The sequence below is a fragment of the Rhipicephalus microplus genome, chromosome X (assembly GCF_043290135.1).
Source record: "Rhipicephalus microplus isolate Deutch F79 chromosome X, USDA_Rmic, whole genome shotgun sequence".
NCBI classification, from domain to species: Eukaryota; Metazoa; Arthropoda; class Arachnida; order Ixodida; family Ixodidae; genus Rhipicephalus; species Rhipicephalus microplus.
The window spans coordinates 276,313,570-276,337,373 of record NC_134710.1 but is presented as its reverse complement, the minus strand read 5'-3'; the positions used below and the strand labels follow the sequence as shown (position 1 = coordinate 276,337,373).

The 23,804-nt window shown below is 44.9% G+C and overlaps 1 protein-coding gene across 1 annotated transcript in view; it reads left to right on the top strand.

The window, feature by feature from the left end:
• The window catches only part of LOC119161480 (uncharacterized), a 169,135-nt gene that overhangs the window by 132,024 nt on the left and 13,307 nt on the right, over positions 1–23,804 (top strand). Inside the window, exons 3-4 of the mRNA XM_037413971.2 lie at positions 608–811; positions 7,521–7,928. Of these exons, the coding sequence (XP_037269868.2) occupies positions 608–811; positions 7,521–7,928 (612 nt within the window). The remainder of the gene's footprint in view (positions 1–607; positions 812–7,520; positions 7,929–23,804) is intronic.

Genomic DNA, 23,804 nt, shown 5'->3' with positions numbered 1-23,804 from the left:
ATGGCCAGAAAGCTTTGACCGCTCGGCACGCTGTACTGAAGAGAATCAGCGTATGCTCGCTTATTCGGCATATACTCCAGTGCGTCTCGCTGCCCAAGCGGAAGGTATATATACAAAATACGACAAGCAAAGCTATGCTATCATCATCCTCCTTCACACAATGACACGTACAGCTAAGTTAAATTTCTGCGTTTTTGAATAATAATACTTTTATTCTAATCTTAACTTGAAGCTTTGGACAAACTGCACAGAAACAAATAGTTGATATTAGTATTTCTATTATGAAATACAAGGCAGAAGTTTACGGAAAGATGGAAGCTTGATGATACGAGCAATTCTTGACAACAGAGTGCTGCTGGAGTGAACGTTTCAACAAGCGAACTTCTTTAAGAATGCAGCTTGAGGACAAGTCAGCTTGCCGAAACTCTTGTCGTGGCACCCCTTCTTAGGGAAATTTCCATCTTTTCCTACACACTGCCCCTCAAAATTAAAACTAACTAGATTCCTCTCTGTGTGTCCATCTTTATGCTTCACGTTTTTTGCATTTATGTAGCCAATTTCCCGCTTGATATATCTCGTGGTGTGCATCCACCTGTCTGTGGTGCAGGCGAAGAGAAGGCCCTGATGCTTCCCGCTGTGATCCAGTCTAAGCTGGTGACGCGGCTGCAAGAGGGTACCGAGTACGCCGTGGTCCTCGCGGCAGTCTACCCGAACGTGCAGACAGCGGCCGCACCCAAGCTCGCAGTGCGCACCGCCCTGCCCGTCGCTGAGCTTCCCGTCGGCGACGACTCCTACCTGGACAATAAAATCCGTGAGTGCACTCTTTCTGCCAGCACGATACCACCAAGACATCCTTATTCATTTTCTACAGAAGTGAACATTTGTGGCAATTAACGTCCTCATTAGCCTCAATTCTTAGTATTGGCTAAGGGGTTTTATATGAGATAATGACAGGTTGCAGAAAACAAAGGCCCGGAAATCAATTAGAAATCCTTAAAAGCCAATAGGCAAGGTAAGAAGACTCTGAGGAGACATACCACTCTGTGAAGTTGGATGACCATGGAAGCTGTACCCGTCCACAGGGAGGTTAAAGAAAAGCACACGTTTTTTGTAGTTTTTTTAACTATTGATACTAGTAAGGGTGATAGCATTGTGATTGCTGTGATGCAAGCTGTCTGGTTCACTTGCAACCCTTGATTGATTGATATCTAAGGTTTAACGTCCCAAAACCACCATATGATTATGAGAGACGCCGTAGGGGAGGGCTCCGGAAATTTCACCTACAACCCTAGGCAGCTGCGAAAGGTATTTCTACATTAGTACATTCCTGAGAATTGGAAAGAGGGATTAAAAAAAACTGCGTACTTGTAGCGGTCAAGCAATGCGAGTGACTTAAATTAGTGCGGCACTTCAAGCTTTTTACCATAAGCTGAATCAACCATTTTATGGCTGTTTTTAAGATGTCCATATTCATAAGAACAAGAGTGCCGCTCCTAGACATACGCCGATACCTTAATCACTAATAAATTAGTGACCTCTTTGCTTAGCATAGCACAGACGTGGACTTGCATTCACTGACGTTGGTGACCAAGTGCATGGTCTCTATAACGCAGCCCTACATTCAGCCCTTTGGCAGAGATATTATTACTACTTGGGCTGACTCTGGCGTCTTCTGTTTCATTTGGGGTCAGGAACAGACAGGTAGCAACGCAAGATGCCTGCACATACTACGCGTACTGCCTGTTTAAAGTGTTCATTAACCAACCAAGTAGCAAATTTATACGGCACGTGCACAATTACAGCGAGTTGTCCTAGCCGTTTTTGCTTTCCCAAAATGAAAACCAGCAGATCTATCTCTTCATAAATGGCGCTCAAACAAAGGCGTTATTTAAACAAAAAGTTCAAGACAACTATATAGCGTGCGCGTATTTGTCACTCTTTTTACCGATGGACACGTCTTTCATCAATGAGAAAGTTCTCACTCATCACGATGCAGCTTGTATACACTTAACGTATAACGAAGCTTGGACCTGTAAAATGTCATCGACTACTTTCGGGTGGGCTTATTTAGAAATGCGACACGATTGCTCCATATTATGTATTCTCTAGCTTCGCTATAGATGAAAAGGGCAGTCATGTTGCGTGGCGCTCAGCATAGGCTCCAAATATTTTTATGCTTTATTAGCTTTCATTTCTTTACATGCTTTGTATTTCGAACTGAACAAATCCCAACATCCACAAAATTGCAGTTTAACTCGGAAATTGAAACTGTGACTGCTGATAAGGGAGAGGAGAAAGAAATAGACGCAAAAACGGGATAGCAATAACAGCAATTGCCTCATCTCTCACCAGTATGCTCTTCAGCACTACAAAAGCTACGGGGTCTAAAACAACAAAACATATTTGCAGATATAATTACCTCACAACTGGCACAGTGGTTGAAACCGTTACGCTTGTTTCGGGCGTGTTACGTCACATCAATGCGTGTTTAGTCTTCTTCGCATTGATGTCATATGCCTTTAATTTCTTTATCATGTACTGCCGGTAAATGTGGTTACAAATCAAAATTGCAGCGCCTATGCAAGCAGGACCGCCCGCTTCTATTTGAACTTGCGGTCGCTATTCGCCCACTTCGCTGACGGCAACAAATAAGTGGTGAAATGAGGCATCGCTTTGTGTCATCTTACGCCGAGCATGAAGGTTCAGGGACGAAAGATATTTGGTAGTAATTAACGCGATACGTTGTTTGTTTAGCCACGCCTGCTAAACAATCAGCATGCCGACAGCGATTCACCGCAGCGGTGAAATAACGTCGGGTCTATAGCACTGAGAAAGGCTCTCCAACAAAAATATTGAAAGTTTTGTAATACTGCTAGTATAACTGATATGAAAAGTAACCAGTAACGTAACCATTACCGAAAAATAGTAACAAAAATACGTTATCTGTTAGAGTTGATTGAATAATATGTTGGATTTAACGTCCCAAAACCACCCTATGATTATGAGAGACGCCATAGTGGAGGGCTTCGTAAATTTCGACCACCTGGGGTTCTTTAACGTGCACCCAAATTCGAGCACACGGGCCTACAACAATTCCGCCTTCATCGGAAATGCAGCCGCCGCATCCGGGATTCAATTTCTGTTGGAGTTCCAAAATAGCCACGAGTACTTAGTTACTGAACAAAAAATTGGCCCCGTATCTGCATGTTATCCGCAAATGTCGTCGAAAGACGATTGATTGATTGATTTGTGGAGTTTGACGTCCAAAAACCAGCATACTATTATGAGAGACACCGTAGTGGAGGGCTCCGGAAATTTTGACCAACTGGGGTTCTTTAACGTGCACCCAAATCTGAGTACACGGGCGTACAACATTTCCGTAGAAATGCGGCCGCCACAGCCGGGAATCGATCTCGCGACCTGCGTGTCAGCAGCCGAGTACCTTAGCCACTAGACCACCGTGGCGGGGCGAAAGATGATAGTCTTGCGTGTCGACAGAGTGAGCAAAACATTTATTTGATGTACTGCGTAAGAAAATCGGTCAATGGTATTCTGGAGGCATTGCGTTAGAGTGCCTCGAACGTGCAGCGAAGGCGAACGAGCGAATCAAGTCACGTCACACGTGAGACATGAGCGCTATCTGGCAGTTTTCTCGGAAAACGAAGCGCGTGGCTCTGAGACGGGTGCGCCCGTCTCAGGGGTGATTAGGTGTAGAACGCAAGGCGACGGGTAGGTGCCACCACCGTGTCGTCTTACCAAAGCGTTGGAAACACTCGCCTTTTTGTGCAATCGTTGAATGGTCAGCGCAGCGTGATAAACGCTACGGTCCTTAGAATTACTTATGTATGCTTTTTTCTAGTAAAAGACGCGCATACAGCAAATATACGTGTTGTTATAGTGCCTAAGATATGCGCAATAATTGCTTTTTAGTTATAAATCGCACAAGTATGAACGCTGAATCTTGAGCAACATTGGTGGGCGCAGTATGTGGTCGGCCGTTTGGGGTATCTGCTGGTGCCGTTCAGAGTACCCGATACCGTTAAGTGTGGACGAACAGACAAATGTAAAGACAGACAGACCAAAATTTTTGCGTCGAAGGTCCCCAAGAAAGACTATTGTCTTTAGAAGTAACGCGTTACCGGCAACTCCGTTATTTGCAATGCGTTACCGCCAATACTGTAGCGTAGTAGCATCTGACGCTTGTCGCGAACTAAAATGCTCAAGTAAGGCACGGTAGGAAATGCGTGCACGGTCACTGGGGGCTGATCGGGTGAGCGCCAGAACAAGCCAGCACAGCGAGGGTTCCAATCCTGCTTCTTTTCCTTCCGCTCTCTCACTCTGCTTTCCTCATTCTCTCGGGTGTCCGGAGGTTAAGCCTAGGCGAGATCCCGTGTGCGTTCCTGCTCCATTTTCTCCGCTTTCCTGCCAGAGGGTAAGCCGTTGAAGGTGCGCCAGGGACACGAAGAAAAGGCTGCCGTTCTTGTGTGCCAGCGTATACCTGTGCCGGGAAAGGCTTGTTGGCCGAAGTGGTCTAGGCGAGCGCGCACTCTTAAAGAAAAGGCGAGCGCCGTGTTTTATAGCGCACTTGAAGCGGAAAAGATGACGCGTAAATCTCTTCCCGTGAGAGCACCCAATGAGCGACATTCTCGCGTCTGCTGCTCATGGCTGAATAGTACACATTTAAAAAAAGAGTAGCACAGTAGACAACTGCGAGCTTTTACAGCTTGCGAACACATACCGTTCTACGTGGAGTTGCTTTTTTTTTTACAAAACTCTTTTATGTCGCGATCCACCACGGCTCCACTGACGCACGTCGGACACGGATATGCTGTCGTTGGAAAATATACACTAACAGACAACAAAGAAAAACTAGAATCACTAACGAGATCGCTGCTGCTCGGCTGCTGACCCAATGGTCGTGGATTCAACCACTGCCGCGGCGGTCGTATTTCGATGGAGGCGAGATGGTCGAGGTCCGTGTACTCTTTAATGTCAGTGCACGTTAGAGAATACCATATGGTCAAAATTTCTCGAGCACTCCACTATGGCGCCTCTCATAACATGTCGTGTGTATGGGACGTAAAACCCCAGATATTAAATGCGAAGCATTGCGTACTGCAAGTACTTTTGGCGTCTATCTATCTATCTATCTATCTATCTATCTATCTATATATATATATATATATATATATATATATATATATATATATATATATATATATATATATATATCTGTCTGTCTGTCTGTCTGTCTGTCTATCTATCTATCTATCTATCTATCTATCTATATATCTATCTATCTATCTATCTATCCACTTACGTTTGGGTGCTCTCGTGGTCACCCTTTAAGCTTGGCGTGAACCAAAATCAGCAAGAAAGGGTAAGATGGTTTGACGAATATGATGTGATGTGCTGGTCAAGACAAGAATAATGTCACAATCCAGTCAAGTACGTCGTCAAACACTTCACGCCAAACAGTGGCACATATCCACGGGCAGGTAGGTGCCACAGGTGATTGACGCTTGGTATTTGCCCCGAAATAACGATAAAACACATGGGCAACTTAACTCGCGAGCGTAAAGAAATACCCGACATTGGTAGCGTCGACCCGAGGAATGCAAAGAATAAATGCCAGGGTCCCAGCTGGAATCAAACTCAAGCATTCTGCGTGGCAATGAAACATTTTATTACAGAGCTAAGCCAGGTCTCGGAACTACTTTTCAAATAAACGCTAATCTTCGTGAAACGTCAATGGTGGTTGCAGTGCTGCTTACCCAATTTTATGAACATTACGTATGTACTCTTTTGATACTTGCCGCCACGTCAGGCTAACGGAAATTGTGGTTAGTTGTCATGTGCTGAAGTTGATTTATGTGGCAGTATGCAAGGGCCAGCATCCTCGCGAGCATCAGCGCTTCATATCAGCTTCTGGTGTTGCTAATACGCATGTTCCAGTTGACATCGTTGTGCAAGTGCAAACAACTGGCTATATAAACATCTGCAACTCTTCAAGATATGTCTGTGCGTGCAACATTTGCAGATATATTTAGCGTCATTTGATGACGTGTTGCTCAATGAAAAATGCAACATGGTCACCTTCCTTCTGTAAGCTTCGCATAACGTCGATCACCAGGTACGTGGGAAATGCCGAATTTTTTTTTTCGGACTTCTATGTACTATGCCTCATTCCTTTCTAAAGTATTCCTCGTTTATTTTGGCAACACAGCATTGCTGTTTGTACACTAGCAACAGTTGCGTGTAGAGAGTGCTGAAGGATTTATGCGATGTGTTTAAACGTTAGCAGAGCTGAGCACACATGTGAGACCAGCCAAGCTGCGCTGATTATACGTCGTCCTCTGGGTGGTAGACGTTCTCTCTCTTCTTTATTATCACCTCAACAATATGCGTGCTGAAATATTTCATTATCGTTGTTGTTATCCAGCCAAACTGTTCTTTGATCGATTCTCACTCGTATAGACCATTCTCCCAGGAGCCCGAGAAACAACCGCTGTTCGTCCAGCACCGCGTTCGATGGCCCCAGCAGTGCTTCGTCCGGAAAAGCAATAATCACCGGTCCATTGCCCGCGGCTAGTCGCGGAATGACGCCGCGAAGGCTCAATGGGGCGTCGCGTGGCCGCCTCGCTATGTCCCGGTTCGCCTTAGCCGATGATCGAATTATTGTCTTTCGCACGCGGAGTGCACGAACTCCAGTGCCGCCAGGGACGGTGTTAAAAAAGCACCGCTCAAACGGAGTGTTTCTGTTTGACGTTTGTATAGTAGCGCGTGAGACCGGCACTGGTTGCCCTCGGTTCCGTAACATCGTTGTCCGTGCTCACGTACAATTGCACTTTCCTAGAACCCACCATGCCTCTACATCGTAGGTGTGTGTGTGAGCTGGGTGTTGGAGGCCGATGCGTGTGTGCGTCTGTTTCGTTTGTTGAATAGTGGGGACATGAAAGATGTACATAGACTAGGGACCGTGACTTACGTTAACCAACGATAAAGCTGAAGAGAAATGCTACAGGATAATGCTAAAGGGAAATGTGAAATTCACAATTATGGTATCAAATTCGGACGCATGTCCTCTCACCCAGCAACACAATTCTTTCACGCCGATTGACTGACTGTAAAAAAAAAAGGTTGTAAAAAATAAAAGAAACGAACAGCTTGGCTAACACTAACTGCGACACCCTATATATTTATTTATTCAAGTGCATCACAGGTTGCAATTTCAAACGTTATGTAACGGGGTCATACCTAATAATTCGAACAGCATAGATCATACGTTAGTGAAACTATAAACGGGTAAGTTGTACAAAGTGAATACTGAATATATTTTAATACGCTTAACACATTATACTAGTAGTAATACTAATCTAATATATATGCTTCATTGTGATTAGTATCAGGTAACTAGAAGAAATTGGCATAATCAGTATGCATAGGTGAGCGTGTACACTGCTTTTGTCTTCAGTCGTAAACGGATGACTTCATAGAGATCCCCTTTCGTTGGCGTGCAGAGTGCAACTGCAGCGAGGAAGGCATGGTGGCGTGCACGCGGTCGGCGCTGCAGGACGTGGCGTGCAGCTGCTTCCCGAGCTACTCGGGCCGCTGGTGCGAGTCGTGCGCCAGCGGCTTCTTCCGGGTGGGCAAGCGGTGCGCCGCCTGCCCTTGCAACAATGCCACATCGACTGGCGAGTGCGAGGCAGGCACCGGAAGCGAGAGCGTCTCGTGCCGCTCCTGCCTGCCGGGACACCGGGGACCCCTGTGCTCGGCCTGCGCGGCAGGTTACCACTGGAAGGGCGACCACTGCGAGCCCATCAGCTGCCTCAGCTTTGCCATGTGCGCCCGCGAGCCGGACAACCCTGGCTGCCGAGACTGCCACCTCGTCCAGAACAGTCTGCCGCCGGTCGCTCAGAAGAGCTCAGGTACGTACACACTCGCAAATGCTTCATGTGCGGTAATGTACGATTGTAGACTATGGCACGCCTTGAAGGCGCGACCTTATATAAGAAGTCACGCAGTTCTCACGCGCTGTGGGATTCGGTAAAAGCGAAGCTTAGACGAGGGAGAAAAAAGTGCGTTTCTTGATTAGAAATGCGTGGCGCATTTTAAAGAACAAAGCGCCTCCTGAAAGTCATTCGTCAGGATGTATCTTGCAGAACAAGAGTAAGGTTTATTCGAGAGGCAATATTTGCGAGTGAACAATGTTGGGTCATACCTTCAATTTCGTTATAAATCACGAGACTCTGCCTTTGACGCCGAGAACTTTGCACCTAAAGCCGTTATTCCTAGTACTGTGCGAAGGTAGCGAACTTGAAATCATGCCAGAAACGCGGTCAGCCACGTACACTGCCTTGTCTGGTGCGAACGAAAGACATTGTATTCCCTCCCAATAGTGACGCCCTTTATGCATGGCAAATGTTGCTGTATTGAAATAAAGCTTAGAGCTCCGCCGCGGTGTATTGCGGTTATGGCACTGGACTGCTAACTCGATGGTCGCGGGATAGAATCCCGCCTGTGGCGGCTGCATTTTCGATGGTGGCAAAAATGTTTGAGGCCCATGTGCATAGATTTAGGTGCACGTTAAAGAACTCCAGGTAGTCAAAAGTTTCGGATCCCTCCACTACGGCGTCTCACATATTCATATCGTGGTTTTTGGGACGTTAAACTCTGCTTCATTGTTAATAAACTTCGCTCTAAAAGCCTTTATTAGCGTTGGCTTCTCCGCAACAAGCATCTTTTTGTGGTAGAGCCTGCTTTGGCTATTCGTTTAACTATAATGGCTGTACTGAACGGGAGTGGAACCGAGACCCGTACCGTATTAACTGCAAGATTCGTTGTAAGCAGGTAATCACTAAAGTGAAAAAAGTACATGAGCCAGAATCAAATGAGCCATGTCACCGCTTTTTAGACCAACCCAGCCACCATGAGTTCGTATGCCTGAATGAGCAGAAAATCGAATATTTTACGAATAAGCGTTCCGCGTGTTGAAATCTAGTAAGTTTGCAATAGCACCGTAGCAACATGTCCAAAGATAGGTGGGGCATGGCGAATGACAACACAAGCTAAAAATATCCACGCCGTTGTCTGCAACACTTTGGCCTTCGGTTAGCAAGAAATGCCTTCTTTAATACAGCAGTCTGCGTTTGCAGCCTATTCCGTGCATATTGAAAATCAACAGCAAACAGCGCATTTTGCGGGCATATAATAAGTGTAATTTTTTTCCGTATAATATCTCAGTAACGAATTTAGTATGTCGACGATTTTTTGCTTTCAAATAGGGACGTTTCATGAGTGATGAGGCTGGGGTGAAAAATGCTAAAAAACCATTGCGCTTACTCACGTGGCTCTACACGCGAAACTATAGGCCACGGTAGATAATAAGAAAGGACTTCTATTCTTGAAAATATGCTTTCAGTATAAATAACTATTGTATGCAGCTTTGTTTAAATCAGTCTTATTGGTAGACTTAGCTTTAAATGAAAAAATGAACCACTGCTTTCAAACTCAGTAATAAGTAAAACTTCTTGTAATAAGGCGCGTACCCCACCCCCAAATAATCACAAAAAAGAAGAAAAGTTTAAGTTTTCTAGCTCGTGCGGTCATCTGACTTTCCAGCCAAAGCGTTTTGCGTAAGTTAAGATGCTGGAGAGCACGTACTTTCAACTTTCGAGGCATGTACGAGCGGCGCAAAAGCTCCAGTTCCATAATGACTTAACTAGATACTTGTAGGTCAAAGATGTGTTTTCTACCGTACTAATGTAGTAATGTTTTTTTCTGCCGTATCAAGTTAGGGCCTTTCATTTCTCCGACGAACACATTTGTCTCTTCACCAAGCGTCCTTTCGTCTGCCGTCTAAACCTCAGAAATCAGCCAGTTCGTAGACATCTGTGCTGTAGAATTCTGACATGCACTGCCGACAGCGCTCCTTCGTTGAAGTCTATGATTGGCTTCGCGGAATCAAGAGCGGGAACGAAATACTCTGAGTTTGCACCACTTGTTTTTTTTTTTTTTACTGGCTGGTCGTAATCTTTATAACACCTTCGAAACTCAACTGAGCCTGGTTAACATACCTGGCTTTTTTTGTCACTTTTTCTCTCTCTCTTTATTTTTCGTCAAAAAACTGGTCTGCACCGTTTTTTTTATTTGTTTGTGCCGAGCATATTAGCGGGTGGTCATTCAAGCTTAAAATGTTTGAAATATCATGGCCACACTCGTTAATCACATTGATCTCCCCTTCGTATGCACACTACCTAATTGTAGTATACCTTTTTTTTTCATAGTTAAAAGATATCAACGCACGAAGCTACGACGCGCAACGGCACTGTGCCGTTTCTGTTCAACAGCACAAAAGTAACGATGATTGATTGATACGCGGAGTTTAACGTTCCAAAACCACCATATGATTATTAGAGACGCCGTAGTGGAGGGCTCCGGAAATTTCGCATACCTGGGGTTCTTTAACGTGATCCAAATCTGAGCACGCGGGCCTACATCATTTCCGCCTCCTTCGGAAATGCAGCCGCCGAAGCCGGGATTTGATCCCGCGACCTGCGGTTCAGCAGCCGAGTACCTCAACCACTACACCACCGTGGTGAGTCGAGCACAAAAGTACGTAACAGAAGTTTGTGGCCATGATCTTCGAAGTTACAAGGGCAGCGCCGCCAGAAAACATTTAACACCGCGGTGTGTACAGCCCAGGTTCGATAAATATTGTCTTATATATTCTTTAAAACTTCAATAAAAGTGAGGCATTCAAGCAAACTGTCTACACTAGCCATATCACGTGCGCTGCATAGCCAACGGTGTTAAATGTTTTGTGACTGCGTGTTTTTTGACCTCATACCACAGTTTAGCGATCGAATGCGCGCGTGCAGAATTACTGTGCAATTATGCACGCTGGGAGCGTGGCACCCTACGTTTCATCCATGCTTCATCGTAAAATCGTAATCGTGGTTTACCGTTGCTTTCGCATCGCATCACGATCGCAAACAGCAACCGAGCGAATGACTTGGCCTTGAAAGTGGCAGCTCTTTTTCAGGCTTTTTCAAGCGCAATGCTACACACAGCCTTGTCAATCGCGGCACGGCAGTGCGTGTCAACTTTAGCGATGCTTTTCTCGTATTCTTTTAGCGTTTCTATAGCCGTACCTAAATATTCAAGAAAAAGTGTCCGTACCTGCAGAGTAAAGTTGCAAGTTGTTGTTACAGCATACTTGAATGACATTGGTAGCGCAAGGTAACGGGACACACACACACACAAAAGAAAACACGGAGACGCACACACGCTACACTTCCAACGAGTGGTTTATTTCTAGGCATCACGTGGTCATTATACACATTTAGGCTGGTAGTGCATATATCACCAACCTGTCAATTGGGCTCTCAAAAAAAAAAAACGAGTAACAATGCTGCGCATGAGCTGACAGGTGCGATAAATGAAGCTTGTGTTTGATTTTTTGATATAGTTCGCTTGCATGATTATCGGATGAAAAGTGTTGAAGAATTGCTTGTGCTCTCACACGTGTAAGTTGCAGCTGGTGTGTGAAAAAAAAAGGTGTGCGAAAAAAAAAAGAACGTTGCGCTATCATTGCTATTCAAAGTACCCGCAGAAGTTGGCTTCCATACGAGTTTTTCTTTTTTTTTTTCACTTACGGATGCTCGCGAACCTGCCGTTCACAACGGAAATCAGTGATCGCGGAAAACAGGACTTGCGCGAGATAACGTGAGTGAACACAGCTTCACAGGGAATTCGTCTGGGCGCTTCCGCGCTCTGGCTCAGATTGCAGCAGTGAGAAGCCCGCTTTTGATCCGAGCCAGAGATCGCGTGTCTGAGCCGAACGTGCAGTCGCTGGCCAGAGCAGTCGAGAGCCGGTGGAAGAAACACGGTCAGCGCTCATTTCATTGCAAACAGACGAGATGCGGGAGTCACGAGATCAGATCTCGGTCGCGCTCCGACGTCAAAGTCAGAGCAGCTCGCAGCGTTCTAGTTGGATCGTGGTGCTCTGAAAGAACCCGCCTCTCAAAGAGCGTACTGAGAACGCTCAATTTCGACCAGGTGTACGTGACGTGCCTCGCCAGAGTGCTTTAGTAAACAACCAATCGAATGTACCTTCAGATTATATCGGATTCCGACAATTTCACGCTAGTTATGCTAACATCGTTCATTCATTTTGGTAGCTATTGTCGCGTCTTCACGAAAGTATACATAGTCTTGGTCTTTAGACTAAGTAGAGATGCTGTGAAAGGGCTCCGACGGTGAGCCACCTTTCGTCTTCACATGTGAACTCTGCGTTGAGACGGAAAAAAACTTTGTCGCTGCTAAGGTTGGATTAAAATAATTAATTAGTTAATGATTGCTAAGTAACTTTTGTACCAATTGGAGCACTTGTTTTTATTATAGGACGTCACACTATTTGACATACACATTTGACATACACACTATTTGACATACACAATCAAAGGAGTCGCTCTTAGTTTGAGATATTTATAATCAAACTGCAAGAAACCCATCTAGAAGATATCGAACTGTACGCACCGGACGCTTAAGAAAGACGGCCGCCATGTTCCGTCAGACTCGAACATGAAGTGATAAAAAAATGAAGTTTGAACGAAGACGCGCCATGGCAATAACTTGTCGTGAAAAGCAGTAGTAATCGCACTTGCTCCAGCGAATCACCTTGCTTTCGCATGTGATATTCGGTGCTTGCCGCTTTCATCCTGCGGGCATGTAAAGTGCTATTTGAATTTTTTTTTTCGATGTACACGCTTGCAAATCTTCAACCGTATCACGCGAGTGCTGAGCGCAGATTACGATACACTCTATTCGTCTGGAAAAATAATAATCTCCGTCAACAATGCGCAAGCCCACAATTAACACTCGTGAACTGCAAGCGCCGTCTGCTATGCTGTTTACTTCAACATATGTTTATGTAATCTTGAAGTAAATAAAACTGTACAATGAAGCGCAATGGGCTCCTGTGTAGCTGCGGGTGTCTTAGACTGCAGGCCGAAAGAGTATAGCTTTAGGCCATTATCTGTGAAAGGTAGTCATAAATAATCAAAAATTAAAAACTACAAGAGAGTAAAACGATGCGGGAAGTTAGTCCGCCTAGGACAGCCGAAAACACTTGCACTTGGCTGGCCGTAGCGCGCATGCGCATACTCTGCCCATTTGTACGTTGTGCTCCGCAGCGTGGCGCTGTTTCCTCCAAGATGACGTAGATATATGTTCCAGTAAATAGCGTAGAAGACGGCGCTCCCAGTTGGGTGTGTTCTGTGCGCTAGTGCATTCTCGGCAGATCTCATTACCTTTCTCGAATATTAGACGCTACCATATGCCGAGCTCGCGCGGTGCTCCTAAAAAAATTACAATGGTGTACAACGCGAAACTCGGGCAACCACTGCGGCGCTCCCTCTTGTAGACAGCGCAATAGATGAAAAAGTGCTTTGCACGTACTTATATATTGTTTAAGAAGGAAACGGATGAGCACCACACACGACATCCGATTAATGAATGGTGCAAATGGGTATTTTTCTCACATGACTTGCTATTTTTTTCTAATCCAGTTTGTGCGGCGACGTGCCCTCGTTCAGACTTCGTAGCGGGAAGCTTTGGTGTGACTTTGGTGTGACGTCACAGTGCAGCCACCTCTTTTGCACCTCCCGGACACTCGTTTATGGTGGCGCTTACATCGGGGCCTTGTGATTCAAAATTATATGTCAAATTACAAGCCATCTTTTTTTTTTCGTTTCTAAAGGTGAGGATGCCACAAATTGGGACTCTCTACAACTTACCCGTGCGGGAAACTTCCCTCCAACTGTAGATAAAAAGTTAATAAACGCTTCATTAACTAGAAATGTCAGTGTCAGTCAGTCAGTCAGCTTCGCATTAAAAATGTCAGTCAGCTCTGCATTAAAAAATAGAACTACAGCATGCAATACAGATCGCGTTATTTCATTTATTCGCGCGTGACTGAGCAGTGAGGCCCTTAGAAGGTACGAGGATATCTTATCTCATGGTCATCAAAACAAGAAAACGTCAAATGTTTTTCACGAATATTCTCGTGTGTGCAACCATGCACTAAGAATAAACAAGAATAGGAATTCCCATTTTGCAAACAGCACATCACCAAGCACCCACTGTCTTATCGCACTGTAAGTTGGCCACGCCTAATGAATACACACCAAGTTATCTTGAGAAAATAACATCTGGCTGGCGCATAATGCTACTATTGCAAACTCTGGCTAGCAGCCACCTTGGCAGGGCCATGCTAAATAGTTACACACAAGAGCTCCAAGAAGAATGTGCATGGTGCTTTTCACTTATATAGAGAGCATGTACCTTTAGTCACCACGAAATGCTGCAGTCTAAAAAAAGCGAAATCGACATAACTATGAGCAAACAGTCATTGTTTTTGGGCCTGGATAGCCACGTGCGCGTCGGCCGCATTGCCTGCACCGCCGAGTCTCCGTTCGTCGGAGAGCGCTTATCATGCAAATACGAGGCCAGGATGAGCCGCACCCGGTGGCGGGGAGCATCGATTACACTTACGCCGTTTCTCATGCAAATTCACGGGCAAACGACTTCACCCTCGCCGCGATTCGTTTTTATCGCTTCTCAGATGATGCTAGTGCGTGCGGTCCGAGGAGATTGCCTCGGTGCCCGACCTGGTGACGCGAGGGGAGACTGTGACCCGTAGGCCCCGCGGAGTACAGGCTTCCAGTCTCGCGGCGAACATGAAAGAACTGCTCTGTTGCGCGTTAGAGGCGCTTTTTCAGTTGATTTCCTTCTGCATCTCGTACACGTCTATGTGGTTCGAATAGTCGCAAACGCTGAGTCGGCTCGGGCCCTCTTTAACCGTGAGCGTGAGGCATGAAACGTCGGGGCATTGCTTGCACATATAGGGAGAGATGACAATACGGGGTGTGCGCTCTAATGAGGACTGTGAATCTAGGCTTACAGACCTGAAGGGTGGCGCATGTGACTATTGGAAGAAATTAGATACCGCGGGACAAATGCCAATTCGTTCATAGCAACAAAAACAACAAAAAAACCAACGTCAGGCTTGTGTGGTAGGCGCAGCACAGTCACAGCGAAAGCTAGAAGAGCGGCCTTTCCTAGCCTTTTCAAAAAAACTCGATGGGTAACTACTGCAAGCACACTTGTTTGGTATTCAATAGGGCCATAATAATAATTTTTTGGGTAGTAGGCCGGCATTCGCTATGCTATTTTTCGTCATTCTTCTGAGAAGCGTGGTATCCGCTAAACACTTGCTAAGAATTTTGTGCCAATCGTCCATGCAGTGGCTGACGAATTATGGCTGAAGTGGGTATGCGCCACAGCTAATAGGGAAACGAGAACAAGCTTTTGTAGCGGGCTGGAGCATTGGACGGCCCACTCGTTGCGCTAATCTCATTGTGCGATGACTGTATGGTTGTTCTTTCGCTATTATAAAATGTTTTATAAGTCGTATTAACGCGATTGCTTACCCGACATCAAGCCTGCCTAAGGCAAGTTTGAGTAGTCAAAAGCACCGACTTCTGATGAAGTATGTTGTGCGTTCTTCACTGATTCACTGGTGATGATTTCATGCATTAAAGAAAAAAAGCACCGGAGTAGCTTAGTGGTAGAATACTGGGCTGGCACCCTGCAGACCCGGGTTCAAGCCCCGCTGTGCCATTGGTGCTAGGTCATGCCTGCCTCAGGCAAGTTTGACAACAGTTACAAGCACCGGCGTAACTCAGTGGTAAAACATTGGGCTGCACCAAGCGGACCCGGGTTGAAGCCCCACTGTGTCATTAATGCAAGATTTTTTTTCTAATTTCGCGTGATGTGGTCACGGACAGCGGTGGCGGCGGCGGCGGACAATATGCAACTGCAACCCGAGTTGTGATCTCATAACAGCTTTCGCTCTAAAAATAAAATAGTATTTGTCGTCTATATCATGATTTTAGCGAACTTTCCCAGTTACTCAACATTGATTGATTGTGGCCTCTTTTTGTTGATAATCTGATGGCCTTAGTTGAAAAATACATCCCTTCTCAACTGTTAAAGTGGCTCTGCAACACTTTTTGAGCATGGTCAGAAAATGGTGCCGATCGCTTGTAGAGACTCCCGAGAACACGCAAGCCGAATAATATAGCGCAGCGCGCGGCCCAGAATTGACAATAAATTATCAAAGTCATCCAAAACTTGTTTTTTTTCTCTCGACAAATAATGGAGGCACCCGAGAATCACTCGTAGAAGGCCATCTATCCGCCATTGGCTGATTTAAACATGGCGCACACGGTCATTACAGGGATCACCGCGAGAGCCCACGACTTTTCCACGCGTGCGCGCACGATCCCACTGGGAAAGCCGCGTATTGGAAGAAGAAAAAAAGAAAAAAATGTGCAAGGTCAGAAGGCGCGCGCGTGACGTATTTTCTTTGCCCATGCCATATATACCTCCTTAGCTTTCAGCGCTTTCGTTGGAATGAGAAAAGAGAGAATGTGATTGCTACATGAGATAAATCTTTACAACTCTGCTCATGTTGGGCGGTTTGTTAAAAATTTTGTGGTTGTTGAATTCGTGAGGCAATGAGCTATTTTAGTGATGCCATTCCATGGTTACTTGAACAAGTGTTTCAGGGCCCCTTCACTAAGTCGTCGCCGTAATGACAAATCATGAGTAAACAAGAAAACTCAAGCTTCAATGCTGCATATTTAAGAAAAATGCATACTGTTTGAGGAAAAATGCGTAACTTAGGCTACAAATAAAGCGTGATTGAAGTGAAGAAACAGAAATACGTAAGGCTCAAAGATAATCTTAAATCCTTCAAGAAATTTATTAAAATTTAATAGCAAAGAGGTGGACGTGATACCTAATCTATTAGTGATTGATAAACAGTGTTTTGTCATAACCGGCAATACAAGGAACCGGCATGTCAGGGGACGCTCATCGGCGTACCTGCCATACGCTGTCCGCGTTCCACAGGAACGCGGGAAATCTCTTGGCGCGCTGCGAGGAACGCGCATCGGCAGGCCTGCTGTACGCAGTCGGCGTCTAGCGCGTGCACGGACGGCTATAAAAGGGGCGTGTCGGGAGTGCGCTGAGCTCTCTCTATGGAAGTGTGGCAGCTTGGGCTAGTTGGTATGGCATGACGATAGTTATAGCGCGAGAACAAAACGACGACTCTATGTCGTCGTTTTGTTCTCGCGCTATAACTATCGTCTCTCTCTGGACTTCGCTGGCCCGCTCGTCTCGAGTGCGCTCTGGGCCCTTGTGATGGAAAGGCGCGTCTGTACGCTCTCGTTGCAATGTACTTCTCTTGCAAATATGTAAACTAAACGCATCTTCTACTTGTTCGTGAGACGCGTCGCAAGAGTCGTCCTTCGCCGGATCCTGGGTGGCAGCCTCAACCCCTCCCCGGGCATATCAGTTTGATGATTACGAGAAGGCTTGTGCATTTATAGCTTATTTTAAATCAGTGTGTTTTAACATGTGCACTAATCAACTTCCTGAAAGGTCAGATTTACCCTACTAAAATATGCCTATGGTTACTGCCATGTAAAGTGGCGTTCCTAAGCTGTTTAGTAACCTAAAAACAAATCATCTGTATGTCTTGATGGCGTACCAACCAATGCAATCGAAGCATGCTCTCAGGAAATCGCTAATTTCTTAGTCGTCTTCTACAATACGTCTCTACCAGCAGTTGAGTTCCAACTGAACGGAAAGCAGCAGTTGTTCCTATTCATAAAGGTGGTCCCAAACATTCGATGCAGAACTACAGGCTAACGCCGCTAACATATGTTTGCTGCAAAACATTAGAACATATACCTTACAGTGCTGTGATTAAACGCCTCCAAAAAGTACCTTTTTTTTATACGCTTAATATGGTTTAAGGACCGGCTTGTCCTGCACAACAGTATTGGTTGAATTTCGCCATGATCTATTTTGCTCCTGTGAATCTGAATTTCAAGTGGTCTGCATTTTTTATTTTTAAAATGCTTTTGATACTGTTTCCCATAATTTGTTATTGTATGAATTATCGCCCCTCTGTATTCATCCTCATATAATAGATTGGATAAAAATTATCTCTCCGAAAAAATGCAACATGTTTTGAATAATTGTGTCAGATCAACTAAAACAACCGTTACCTCTGACTTGCCCCAGGAATTTGTTTGAGAACCTTTATTATTTCTAATTTATATTAATCACGTCGTACAGGGTCTACAATGCAAAGCCAGATTATATGCAGACAACTGGGTCATTTATAAGAACATAACAAACGAATGCGATGTTAAGAGTCTTTAAACCGATCTAAACTCAATTCAAGGTTGGTGTTACAAATGGTGCATGTCTTTGAACAGGGCTAAATGTCAGCTTACATATTTCACGTGCAAACGTTTCCCCGTCAGATCAGACTATTATTTGGATCCTATATTACTTGAACTGGTTCAACATTAGAAATACCTTGGGGTTTACTTTGCAGAAAATCTGACCTGGACTAGACACATGAACATGTCACGTTAAAGTCGTTCGCGATGCTTATCCTTATTAAATATAGTTTTCACGATGCCCCCAAAATCGTTTAAAGAGCAACTTTTTACCATGAATGTTCATCCGAATCTTGAGTATGATCGTGATGCACCAGATCCCGACACCTCTTGTCTTATTGATAAACTTGAGCCTATCCATAACCGCGCAGCCAGCTCTGTCACTGCCAAGTTGCTAGAGAGAAAACCAAATGGCATTGAGTACCGATTCCACGCACCTTCTCGTGCGTTCAGCAGAAGGAATGCGTGGTACCGATGGGAGAGGAATTCATCGGTGACAGAGGCCAGCCACGCCGCGTGGACGCCCACGCGGGGCGCCGATGAGGATGCAGGGCACGTTCTGCGAGCGTTGCTTTGCGCCCGGCTGAGGCAGCCATGTTTGCTCAAGAGAGTGCCGCTCTTCCTTCTCCCTCGTGGCGTGCTCGGCAATTTTAGGCAGCAGCTCGGTGGGTGCCGTACCTCTGAAAACATCGGCAGCGAATGCAGCACAATTGAGTGGAGAGCCACAGAGTGTCCCGCCTGCAACTGCAGCTTTACTTTTTTTTTTTTTGCAGGAAATTGCGATATGCGTGAGTCAGGGCAATCTTCTTTCCGCTCGTTTTTGTGTTCGCGTACCCTCGTCTGAATCGCGAAAAGTGGGGAAAACGAACACAGTTTGTGAAGGTCCCACTCCAGCATGCCAGTCTGTATCAAGCGTAACGGTATAAAAGCCACAAAAGTTTCTTTGCTTCACACTCGGTCTCTTCCTCTTCTTTTTTTCTAGTCCCAAAATAAATATCTGGGTTTCACACTAAGATGCTTGGGTTGTGCCTTGTGTCAGAGAGATTTGTCTCAGTTGCTCTCCTTCTGTCTATGATTTGTTATCTTAATCATTATTATTTGTTTAGATAGCGCATTAGGTACAAAGGGCCAAAGTCCACAAATTTTGTTCCTAACTACTAATTCTCATTCATCTGGTAGTAAGAGTGTCACCGTAGTCATCTTTGCCTGGCCATCGACCTTTTGTCAGATTAAACACAGTACGCAGCTGCCGCGTCACATCAAGGAGCTTTCATCCTGTTCTCATTTTTTTGCATGCGTAATCAGCCAAACTGCAATTGAAGTTTGCCGCCAAACATTTCGCGGCACGGGCGTGTTCGAGGAATTCCGTTGGTTAGAAGTGGGTTGAAATACGACAGCCCCTAACTTTTCTTACACTGGTTCTTTAACATGCCCCTAAATCTGAGCGCACGGGCCTAAAGCTTTTTCGCTTCCGTCAAAAATTCAGGCGCCGCAGCCGCGATTCGATCCTGTGACCTGCGGGTAAGCAGCCGAATACCTTAGCCACTAGACCACCGTGGTTGGGCATTCTGCTATGGCGTTTCTCCTAATGAAATGGTGCTTTGGGACGTTATACCCCCCATATAAATAAAACTTTTCTTTCCAAACGTGACCGCTTACTGTCGTCGCTAAAAATTTCGCCATCAAATCTTAGGTTGAAGGGCTGCTGAAAGCAATAATTATTACCTCAGGTTGCCCCCGCCCCCCCCCCCCCCCCCCCTGGATGCTTAACTACAGGCAAAAGTGTTCTTCACGTAACTCTCAGTGCTGAATTTTAGGAAAACCATCATTCTGTACATCTCTGTTCTTACTAATGTGGCCCTTTTTTAGTGTTTTCGACAAACTAAATTTTTTTAAGATAGACGTCTGTCATCATCTCTCTCATTTGCTGTGTAAATTGGGTCAGTTTCTCCGGCAGCTCTTTTTTCCTCGCTGAATAGACAGGCTTGAAACAGACCACACTTGAGTGTGCTGGAAACACTGCTTTTGGCCGACTACACATCGCCTGTTTTCTCAGGGGCGTCGAGTACTAGGACGCATGTGAGTCCGGCATTATATGGCCTTCTGGAAACCCTGGAGCACTTCGTCTCGACCTAAAAGCACGACCGGAAGAGGATAGCAGGCTGTCCGCTTTGATAAGACGTTCCGGACCTAGCGTAAGCGAGAACGGGTGTCTCAAATCACAACACCGAATGCTTCTCCCGCTCCTATAGATTCTGCTCGTGTTTCGTTAAATGTTGGCTAGACTAAGTTGCTTCTTTTTTTCTTCTGGGAACATGCGGCAAAGCCCACTGTAAGGATCGTGTCCATTCGCAGGACCACAGCAAGATATTTGAAGCGTCACTAAAAGGAACCACGATACAGTCACATTTTCTGTCACTGCTATCGAGTTCCTTCATTCCCAACGCTATTCGGCGAAGTCATGTGCGTAGCTCTTGATTTTCCTAAGCAACTATAATAGTCTCGATGTCGGCTGTAACAGTCCGTTCGTTGCGCATTCCTGTATGTGTAGCAAGTTAATGCTTATGACAGGCTAGCTATACGTAGCTCAACTTAACGACTAGAAGCTGTGGATATAGTTGGAGCCGCGACGAATAGTTGTTGATTTTTCATGGAACCCAAACGTTTATTTTTCATTTCTCCATTGGTTACTGCAGAGTAGAACACTCGTTCTTACGGAATAATTATTGAGGAATTCTGTTCCCTTGATTGTAAAGGTCAAGAAACGGGGTATTTCAATTTCATAAAGCATTGATACCGTTTATTGGCTTAACGATGGAAGAATGAAAATGAAAAAAAAAGTGACCTCAATATAACCATAGCTGAACTTTAGTGCAACCGAAGTTAATTTATCTTATACATGCTTAGGCTGCCGCGTGGCAGCAGTGGTCAGTGGATTCTATTTACAGCAGGCAGAGAACTGTCATATTTTAGCATAATTTATGCGATGTCCTGCTATTACTTTAATTAGTTTGATTAGGTAAAGCAGGGTAGTTGATTAAATTATATTAAATTGATAAGCGCGTAATCAATATCTATTTCACCATTCTCAAACCCCTATAGCTATGGGAAACTGTCTATATGAATGAAACGTCTCAATTAGTATTAGCAGTAGAAATACCAGTAGTAGTTTCTTAGATATAGTATTAGTTAACATATATGATAATAAGTAGTTTACATATGTAGGCAAATCAATTTTACTCTCTCCCGTCGCGGTGGTCTAGTGGCTATACTCGCCTGCTAACCCGCAGATCGCGGGATCGAATCCCGGTTGCGGCAGCGGCATTTTCGATGGAGGCGAAAATTATGTAGGCCCGTGTGCTCAGATTTGGGTGCACCTCAAATATTCCCAGGTGGTCGAAATTTCTGGAGCCCTACATTTCGGCATCTCTCGCAATCATATGGTGGTTTTGAGACGTTAAATCCTACATATCAATCAAATAATTTTACACTTCATGTCGCTATTCATTGTGACAAACTAATAATAATTTTAACGGCATGCCATTGAAAACAAACTTTTTGGTGGAAAACTATTCGCTTTTGATTTTCACATCTGCCTCTGATACGAATATACAACGCCTTCTTAAAGGGACACCAAAGGCCACATTGATTGTTGAAATAGCGGTGCAGAAAACTGGTAGTGTTGCTTTTGTGCCAAGGAAGGGCCTATGTATTTTGAAATAAAACCACGTTTTAGTGGTCCGCATCGGGTAAGCGCACTTCAATTTACCCGCCTCAAGAAGCGGACTGACCGGACCAACTCACGTCATTGTTGCCGTGTACAACGTTGCCCGGTTTTACTGCGCTAGTAGCAGCAGACAGAAAGCAGCGAGAGCAACGACGGCCATTGATCAATTTTGCGGCTCTGGCTCCGAGCTTGGAGACGTTTTTTGGTTCAGCTGCGCCCCACTAGATGGCACCACCTGTTCAGTGTAGCTACGCGAAAATTGAATTGTTGAAGCACTCGCGCCATTCGCCATAGTGACGTCCGGTGGTTCTTTTTTCGATGTATCAAACAGAAATGAACAAGCAGCATTTTATTGCGTGTCGTGATGCACGGAAGGTTCTTTATTTAGTGCAGATAGATCGGTTACTAGTGATCAATTCTAGGTGGTGCCTATGATGTCATCGGTGTCATTTTGAGAATTTCCAACTGCGGCGCATGCGTTCTTGTGCATTTACCTCAATTTCTCGGTAAGTAGGGCACTGTTGTTAATAACATTGTCGTTTAAATGTTGTCATACATTGAGATTTCACTCTGACGTAAATTGTTCTTTCACGTTAGAGCTAACTTCAACTGCGACAGGCACGACAGTGTTGAATTGCGGCAATTTTCACCACTGGCGCTTACGAAATGTTTTTAAGTAGCATCTAAATGTAGTGATTATAAGAGGTAATGAATGCCCACAATTACTACAATTTTTTTCGTTCTGTGCTTTGATCTTCGCCGAAATGTAGCAGGGCAGGAGAAACAATACCCAAAGCCAGTCATATATTGCGGGAACAAATCAAATGACGCGGAGGCCATGTTTCAAGGTCATCACGGTGCTCTTCCTGCTCGTATACCAAATTTCAACCATATTTGAAGATATAAAGGAGTGAATGTGTGGGATCTTAGCTGTTATATCACGATGCAAAATGAATTCGTTAAGAAGCAATGACCAACGGTTTATGTGCGGATTATACTGAGACATACGGCAAATGTGTGCGTTCAATCAATTTACCAACTAAGGTATGTGGTCCCTGAATGAGCGAATCAAACTTCGGAAGCTGTTGCGTTCTTTTGTCTTTTAGCTACCCGTCTAGCATGCTATATTAGCGTCTGGGTGATCTTTGTTTGTTTATTTGTTTTTAATTTATGCATGTGTTGAGAGCTTGTCTTCGATTACGCCGGAATGCGCAAGTGCGCGTAGCGCAGACTGCAATCGATTTTGAGTTCAGAGCCTTTATTTACTTGCATGATATTGATATAGTTGTATTCCCGAAATTTCCAGTAAGAGGTAACCATCGTGCTGGAAACCCACAAATCATTTTTTGGACAAGCAAGCTCCCCAAACTTGTCTAGTTCTTTCCTGAGTAGTACCTCTGAACAATATTTAGTTTTCTGGCGTACCCCTCATAGGAAGTATTGCTGCGCAAAACTAGCAGTTAGTTTATTGTTATTCACGCCAAAGAGAAAATTTACCTGATCGGTGGAGAGTGTATGAAGACGTGACATGTTCTGAGGAGTGTTCATTAACACATCGTTATCTCCATCATATGCATTTTTACTGCGATAAGTCTCGGTAGTAATATGCCCGCGTTGGTGTTCTACAGTATGGTGACACTTCAGTACTCCTCGATATACAATGTGACTGCCCGAGAGTGTCACACGGACATGCCGTATACCTTATGCTTTCAGCTAAAACATTGAAACCGTAATTCACCGTATAGCATTGTGGA